General features: G+C 40.7%; 1 protein-coding gene across 1 annotated transcript in view; it reads right to left on the reverse strand.

Moving 5' to 3' along the window:
* Positions 1 to 2,494: 2,494 nt before the first annotated feature.
* Positions 2,495 to 9,454, reverse strand: part of LOC142145001 (kinesin-like protein KIF6) — a 26,277-nt gene continuing 19,317 nt past the window's right edge. Inside the window, exons 4-5 of the mRNA XM_075204421.1 lie at positions 4,579 to 4,726; positions 2,495 to 2,883 (exon numbers count right to left, since the gene is read on the reverse strand). Coding sequence (XP_075060522.1) covers positions 2,770 to 2,883; positions 4,579 to 4,726 — 262 coding nt within the window. The 3' untranslated portion in view covers positions 2,495 to 2,769. The remainder of the gene's footprint in view (positions 2,884 to 4,578; positions 4,727 to 9,454) is intronic.

Below are 9,454 nucleotides of genomic sequence, written 5' to 3' on the forward strand. Positions count from 1 at the left end.
TAAACAGAAACAATTTTTCAATAATCTTTAATAGAATAAAAAGCTGCCTAAAATAATTGTTCAACTCTTTTTTTTTTCTTCTGTCTGGATTGGATGCAGTTCATTTGGGCACAGACAACCCAACATTTCTTTTGTGGGTATAATGAACCGGCGTCTTTGGGGGCCTGGGTTCATTACCCTATGCCCCACAGCCTGGAAGAGGGGGCTCAGGGGAAGCTCAATGTCCCCATTCCCCCGGACCTCCCCTTCCCACCCCCATACAGACATCAGCCTTGTGCTGGACGGCCTGGGAGTATACAGAGACCCATTGTAGTAGTAATATCTTGTGGAGTTATTAAATATGCTGGATATGGATATGCTGGCAAGTACATGCTGGGATATGGGATATGCTGGCCTGTACATGCTGGATATGGATATGCTGCCCTGTACATGCTGGATATGGATTTGCTGCCCTGTACATACGAGATATGCTGGCCTGTACATGGTGGATATGCTGGCCTGTACATGGTGGATATGGATATGCTGCCCAGTACATGCTGAATATGCTGCCCTGTACATACGAGATATGCTGGTCTGTACATGCTGGATATGGATATGCTGCCCTGTACATGCTGGATATGGATATGCTGCCCTGTACATGCTGGAGATGCTGGCCTGTACATGCTGGATATGGATATGCTGCCCTGTACATGCTGGATATGGATATGCTGACCTGTACATGCTGGATATGGATATGCTGGCCTGTACATGCTGGAGATGCTGGCCTGTACATGCTGGATATGGATATGCTGGCCTGTACATGCTGGATATGGATATGCTGCCCTGTACATGCTGGATATGGATATGCTGCCCTGTACATGCTGGATATGGATATGCTGACCTGTACATGCTGGATATGGATATGCTGCCCTGTACATGCTGGATATGGATATGCTGCCCTGTACATGCTGGATATGGATATGCTGGTCTGTACATGCTGGACATGCTGGTCTGTACATGCTGGATATGGATATGCTGACCTGTACATGGTATATTATTATTTAGTGATTTCCCCACACATTCATGCCTTCAGCACGCTATATTTTGTGGGTTTCTACATTGCAGAAGCAGCTCTCGCTACAATGAAATCACCAATTACTTTCTTTTCAGGTGGTTACACACTGCTGCTGCCAGTGATCAGACGCTCGGCCTAAGTAGGACTGTCTGTAATCCTCATCACATTATAACAGAGTCTAAAGATCACAATAAGGAACTATTAGGGAACAATAAACAAAATGTGAGATTGTAGATTGCACACTGTCATCTAAACTGTGTATAGATTGTGAAGTGTGTAAGAGAGAACCTTCCTTCCTGCTGACCTATGGATTGTACAGTCCTGGGATCGGCCCTGGTGAGACGTGTACAGAGGTGGGTGCTGATCTGACCGTTTCCTGTGAGTAGGATGTTAGCCCATATATTACCCTTTACATCAAAGATATCTAACAGTTTACAAGACACTGACGGCATCGCATCGCGGACTACCAGTACCAGCGATCTCTAACGCCTCTGTACACATACACCAAACAATACAAAGTATTTACCCTGCATGTTTCAGGATGATAGTTATTTACTCAACAAGGTATCTGTGCAAATAAAAAATGAAGCATTTCAAATGGATCTAAGTAGCATAAAACACCTGGAACTGAAACAGAACAGAGTTATAAAGAAACATTATCCCTAGATTCTGGTCTGCCCCAAGGGAACCCAGCTCAGAAAATGCTTGATGAGACCTACACATAGTTGTATCTGCAGCACTCTCAGTCATGGAGTAACCATGATTTATACAACCACATAAATAAAAGAAATACCCATTATATGTACTTTAACAAACAAAAATTGATCACAAATTTCAATAAAATGCTCACAAACAATGAACGTTATACTGGAGCCAAGTGGAACTCCATGGTCAAAAAACAGGAATCCTCTATAACGCAACTTCCTCTCGGAGTAAGGTACAGAGCTCGCCCTCTGCCGGGTGTAACACCGATGTACAGAACAACTTACCCCCTGTGAGACCAGAGAGGTGTATGCATGATTGTTACAGTGTGTCTGTACATATCTGTGTATACATCAGGTGTGTATATATTGATGTGCAGGTGCCGCAGGCAGTGTGCGGCTGTAGGACATGTGCCAGTGACAACACAATGATGGCTGATCGTTAAACCCCATAAAATCTGGTAACCAAAAGGGTGATAGCGTAAGCACAACCTATCACAGTATGTATATGTCTGTATGTACATACGTACAGTATATGCTGTGTGTCTAAACTTGTGTATAATGTGTTTGTCTCTATGCATATGTGTAGTTGTGTAAATATGAGTATTATATATAATCACGTTACAGTAGTGGGTACATTTATTCCATATCTACCAGAACTACTCTGTACGGATCAGTGGGTTTGTATAAAAGTGTTTCAGATAGAATAACTGACATGGCTATGCTTTAGCGCTGGAAATTTTTGTCCTGTATCAGAGTTAACGACTTTACACGTTTTATATGTCGACATTTTAACTGTGGCGACCTAATGATCGTGTAGACATTACGACTGTCGACTTTTCGACTACATCCTGCAATTTTAGCCATTTGCAATAGACAGGGAGGGAAACTTCACCACATTGTGTAACGTAAGTGAAACACTGTGTCATAGTTTACCTTAATGTTTAATAGACGAACAATTACATGTTTGGGATTAGTTGTCCCTTAAACAAACAAGTTCTTTGCTACAGAAACTTACGGGAGGTCTTCCAGCTTGGAGGCTTCGTGCCTGGGATCGAGCAGATCATAGCCACACTCGTTGTATATCTCTAGGTAGGAGATGTGGACGCTGTAGACTTTGCTACTGTCCTGAAGGAAGGAAGAGACCATAAGTGAGACGCTGCCGCACTCGTACCAATCACAGTATGTCGTGAACATAGAGAGCTTGCAGTTATTTATAAGGGATAAAATCATAACGGCAGTGTAAAAATGTTATATCGAAGGAATCCATTGATAAGTTCAGTTAAAGTGTAAAATGTAAAGACAGAGAGTATGATGTAAGCGTGTTTGATGGCTTTGCACATTCCTGTGTGAAAAGATAAGTGGGTCACCTGGGACATCTTCAAATAGCTCCTACTGTGAGACAGCCTGGCTTGGGAGGGAGTTTTGGACACTTGAATAGACTGTGTGGGGCCGATCACAGCTGGAGATCCTGGTAGGCAGCATGTGAAAGCCTATACAGGTATATAGAAATATGACCTTCAAAAGGAAAATGTTGTCATAGTTCATATTTCAGGAAATCTGGGAGTCTCTCCATACTGAGGAGCAGAAATCACACTAGGGTTGTGAATGACAGGTACAGGTGGTAAACGTGAACAGCTAAAATCACATATCTTTGAAAAAGCTATGTCACATTGTCATAATTCCATCTAGTTTGGTATTTAAATGTGCGGGAGATTATGACCGGTTTATTGAAGGGGGAGTTATTTCTCTGGGAAATATCTGTGAAGAATTACCCACAGATCAAGACTTTGGGAAACTTTGTGAGCAAAGTATAGTGACACCCAGGGGACATCCCTGCCCCCTATTAGCAGTAAATACTGCCCCTGTGAAGACCATCCCATTTCATTTTGCTTAAAAACCTGTATTTTGGAAACAAACGGTCAGACTTTTTGTGAAATCAATTCACATTTATAAGCTGTCCATCTTCCTAGCCAAATTTCCCTTAGCCAGAATGCAATTCATGGAAGTGCAAATCTGAATGTAACCCTTTTTATTTTAAACTGTTTATGCTTGTTATATTAATTAATTGTTATTCATTATTTTTCTTTATATCTGAATGCCCTGTATTTTTTTATATTAAATCTATAATTTAATAAGTTGCGTCCTTGATACTCTAACGAATCCATTAGCCTATTAGAAGAAGAGATTGCTCGACCAAGTTAACCCTTGGAATGCCAGTGTGTGATTTGTTGATACATTTGATTAACAAGCTGTGTGTGCTTGCATTTACATTTGTGTAACAGTCTGGAGGTGTGGAGAGTTAACCCTGTGTGTGCTGGTGTGGGTATTGCTAGTTTGTGGATAGCTAGAAGCCTGTGTGCCAGTGTGGGACAGTATATTGGGGTCCTATTGCCCGTATTCAATAGGTGGTGGCAGAACCTGAAGTGTCTGGGGGTGTGAGAGTGCAGTGTTTGGGGGCGATTCCGCAGGTCTATAACCTGTGTGATAGGTAGAGAGAGACTGCGGGCTGAAATTGTGTGTGACCTCATACAGCGAACAGCCCAATGTCACGGCAGCTGGGAGTGTGTTCGTGACACTGTACAAAAACGTCACCATTGTCTAAGTCTCACAACTGTAATGTACTGAGGGGCACTAATGAAACTGGTGCAGAGGTAACTTTTAGAGAAGGTTCTGTAATCTATAGCAACCAGTTTAAAAATAATAAAAAGTAAACTTCTGATTGGTCACTACACCTTACAAGCAGCCCCCGTGACCGCTTACACTTAACCCAACAGATCTGAAAAGTAATAATAACCCAATACATTGCTAAGTCTGTCATACCTTCTGGAACTGCTCAAATATGTAGGACAAGATCCTGGGGATGATTCCTCGGTCGCTGTAACGCTCCGCTCCTCCGGTAATGGTAAACGTCTTTCCGCTGCCAGTCTGTCCATAGGCAAATATTGTGCCATTGTAGCCGGTGAGAACACTGTAAAAACGTACAGATCAGATACACCGTGTGATTGTCTTATAGGACGGTAACTGGCAAATATCTTAATGTTGCACAGCGAGATTACAGAGGATCTGTCACCTACGCAGAGTGGAGGCTGTCATTTTATTGGCAGGACCAATATTCAGTCTGGCGATTCACCAGGAACTAGTGACAACTCTGAGGTATGAAGTGCCTCGCTGATGTCTCTAGTTCTTTGTGAATAGGCTCATTCACTCTGTGTGCCGGTGCTTCATAATGAGAATGCGTAGGGGATAATGCGTAGGGGATAATTCTAGTTCCCAAAGATACAAAGTAGCACCCGCTCTTTCAGTAGAAGTAACCATAATGCCTTCATTCAAGCCGAAATGGCCAAGTGGTCAACATGAAAATGAACTGCTGGGGATGTAGAACTGTGCACCATCTACCGCTATGTTAAGATCATTTCCAGGACATTTTCCAACAGCCAAATAATCTGACAAATGGTGCACATTTTTCCAAAACTGGATCATGTGGGTCTTTGGAAGGGTAACTTATCACATTGGCATTAATAAAGGCTGTATATTTCCTGCCAAAATATACAGCATTCAGAAGCCTCTATACAGACATATTACATTCAGTACCAGACACTAGTTTCATGTCACACAAGAGACGCTCAATAACCTCCTGAAGATGAGGCGGCTCGTTCCACGCTCTCGTGTAACCAAACCATATATTAACGATTTATTTGTGCATTATATTTCTGTGCAGTCTCTGTTATTACTGAACAACAGGAAATGTACTGGAAAACCGCTATTCATCAAGCACCTAAAGGATTCTGCAAACATTTAATACAGCACGTTTACTGGATAAATTTAGAGCTATATTTTGTTTAGGTCTAAATGTAACAGCAACTAACCCATTTAAAATACACATTTCAGCTGTATAAATTATAGGAGAGAGCTGCACTGTAAGAGAAGACAGGTCACTGAGTACACTGCAGCTGGAATATAGACGGAATCAGACCTAAAACCAACGTAATGAGGTAACCAGCATATAAATATATATACAATGTATTTATATGCATCCTACTGACTGCTAGTTCTATCCGGTTGAACACAACTATGTAACTCACTCACCAAAAAAACATTTATTTTAACAAATACAATACTTACAATAATTAGCATAAAATCTTAGCGCTGTTTTGCAAACTTTATGCATTGCAAAATATAACGTTAGGTGCAAATCCAGGTAAAGGGAGCAAACTCGCATCTGGACAAATCATTGTTAAGTCGGCGTTTATAGCAGGGCTGTCGGCATTGTTGCATGTCAGTTTTTAAGTAAGTCTGTTATTCCTACATGTTGGAATTATACCCATCAGCATTTTAGTGTATAAATAACTGTTGTCAGAATTGTGGCAATCGGCATTAAGACTATCACCTCAGAGAATGGGCAGCTACATTTATACACTGTGATGTAGAGTTGAGGTAGACACACTCCACCCTCCCAACTCTAAATATATTTGGATTAGAACAATAACTAAAACAAGAGGGAATGATAAAAACAGCGGAAATCTAGGTGTTAAGCTGCCCCTATGTTTGGACTCTAATCCACAACAGAGTCAAGTTTGAACAATATAAATATAAACATTAAACACATTTATGGCGCTAATAACCAAATAATTCCAAATCTCAAATTGAAAAATATCAAAACAATACAAAATGTTTCTCAACAGTAATCCAGATGTAACCCCCATATAGAGAAGAAAAACCTCTTCCACGTGAGATTTTCAAGTTCTGTTGATACAATGAGTATATAAAGTTTGTATGATGATCCTCTCAGTCAAACGGGAAGGACCTCTTCTTCTCTCGTATCACAATGTAACATAGAAAAAACAGAAACCAATCATAGTGCAGACTTGTAAAAAAAAACAAAAAAACACATGTGTATTTATAAAATCAGAGAGACAATCATATTTTTCATCAACGATCAGTGGTTCCCTCTGTGATCAGCCCCTAAGGAAATACATTTACAGGATTTATACCGTTAATAGACATGTCATCTCCAAGGAGTATTATTCTGTTTTCTCAAAGTTATATCCAGCCAAAGAACTCTGAGATGTACCCAGAAAGAGTGGAAGACAGAAGTCCTAATAGTACATTACCTCTTATAATAGAAAGGATTTTTATTTTGCTTTATCACTTAATTATCTAAAAAAACAAGAACAGAACATTCCTTATGTCTCTTTCTGAATGGACTCTTACTCAGAAAAGATGGTAAGTATTTACATAAATGTAAACTTGAATCGCCAGCAACGCAGGGTACATATAGTCGGACAGAGCGATCCTGCAGAGACATCCACCCTCATCCAATGCGCTTTGATTATGGTAATCTTTATCAAGGCATCCTTGGCATGATGTCAAGTCATGCTGCCTTTACAAAGATTATCATAATTGAAACGGTGAAAATCCTGTAAATGTATTTTCTTAGGGGCTGATCACAGAGGGAACCACTGATCGTTGATGAAAAATATGATTGTCTCTCTGATTTTATAAATACACATGTTTGTTTGTTTTCTACAGGTCTGCACTATGATTGGTCTCTGTTTTTTCTATGTTACATTGTGATACAACGAAAGAAGAAGAGGTCCTCCCCGTTTGACTGAGAGGATCATCATACAAACTTTATATACTCATTGTATCAACAGAACTTGAACGTCTCGCGTGGAAGAGGTTTTTCCTCCCTATATGAGGTTTCATCTGGATTACTGTTGAGAAACATTTTTTATTGTTTTGATACTTTTTAATTTGAGATTGGAATTATTTGGTCATTAGCGCCATACTTGTGTTTAATGGTTATATTTATATCTTTGGATTAGGACTATTCTCCTGGATGTTATTTCTGGCTCTAATTGCTGCTGTCCTCGACCATGCTTTTGGATATTAGTTTTTGTTAGATCTGCCCAACACTTGTTATACCGGGTCTGACACTGACTTTGACTGCTCTGTCTTGAATATTAGTTTACCCCTGTGGTTCCTAGGTCTAGTACCCTTCTATCCCTTGTTGATAAACATCTCTGGGGGCAATTGAAACATCCCTTTAAGGGAGAGTGAGCTGCTACAAGTCAAGAGCGCGCTGAGCTGGTGACTGGTGTTTGTTTCAGGGAGATGGTCCCAGACATAACAGTATCGAGGGACAAATGTTGAATAACAGTCAAGTACAAATTCTGTTGGACCCGCTTGGAATTCTAACCCAGATGGTTTCGGGCACTTTCTAGATTAAAGTGGTTACTAGGCAGGTTCACGTGAATCCATTATCTCAGGTTCAAACTGAACTAAAAATGAGTTTATCTCAATGTATTCTGGAGATCATATGAAAAGAAAGATTCAAGTCATATTTTATAACGCAGAGGAAAAATGGGGTGCTATTATTAAAACCTAGCTACATAGAAATACAACGGACATTTGGTCTGGACCAACAATACCCAGTACTGGTATTAGTTGAGGTGTTCATTTAATCCCTTCAGATTGTTATGATGATCCAAATAACAATGTTTCTATACAGAACACACTGCAAAACCTCTAACAATGTTGTAGATCGGCCGAGCAACTCTGCTCAGATTGCATAACGCAGCCTTGAAATGTGTAGTAGTCGTCATACTTGTAGCATTACACGCTGGCATTAAGGACCGCTTGGTAAACTGTCCTGTTCCTGAGACACCTGTATGAGTTTAGCTATTACAACAGATCGCCGTACCAGGAGCAGCTTCACCCTCCGTACCGTTGCCACCACTTATGTCTTAGGCCTCATAGATGCAGGAGTCACTGATAATTTTTTCCAAGCTTTCGTTAGCTCACAAATTGAGTGTTCATAACTCTCGCCTATTCCTTTTATGATATTTGCTGTGAATGATCACCCACTTCACTTACAATTGGCTGCCTTCATTCTGAATCTGTATTAACTTATTTTACAAATTCCAGAATGTCCAACAACTATAGGATTTGATTGGTTAAAGTTGCGTAATCCACAAATCAACTAAAAAAAAAGGCAGATTATCATTAAGTGGGGTCAGGATGGTTATCAGAATGGTTTTAGCCCACCGCCCGGTATGCTTTGCCGACAATGCACCTCTTCCCTGCTTTTATTTTGCGAATGTGTTTAGAATAGAAACAATCCTGACTCCTCGTAGGGCTTAAGACTGTGCCGAGTGGATCTATGCTCAATTACTGAATATCTCATACACAGCTATGGTCCTAAAATGTCAAGGGCACATGCTGTGTATTGCCAAATCGGTTACTTGGTTTCTTATGTTCCTCTGATGTTTTCACCCTATCTGACTCCTGATCTTGCCTAATATCCGCTTGCCCTGACATGGTCTGTGGACTATTCTCCTGGAGGGTGTATAAATACGGTCACTGTCTAACTGTTGCTGACCTCGGCTACACCCTGTATCCACTATTGATAAACAGTTTTGGCCCATGCAAAAGTCTTGGGGGCAACGGAATACTGGAAGGCACAATGTGCTTTGAGAGATCTCTGCAGGTGATGGGCATGCCAGGCTGGTCACTGGTATTTATAGTCAGCGAGTGGGTCCGGACGTGATACAAAACATCATTGTTGTTATTTAGCTATTTCAGGCGACCTGCCTCAGGCAGAACCATTTACATAAAGAAAGAAGAGAAAATATGACACTGATTCTATTATTAACATGGAATAACTGCCTGTGTCTTTCCATTACAAAGTGCTCGA

This window comes from Mixophyes fleayi, chromosome 3, assembly GCF_038048845.1.
Source record: "Mixophyes fleayi isolate aMixFle1 chromosome 3, aMixFle1.hap1, whole genome shotgun sequence".
Lineage (NCBI taxonomy): Eukaryota > Metazoa > Chordata > Amphibia > Anura > Limnodynastidae > Mixophyes > Mixophyes fleayi.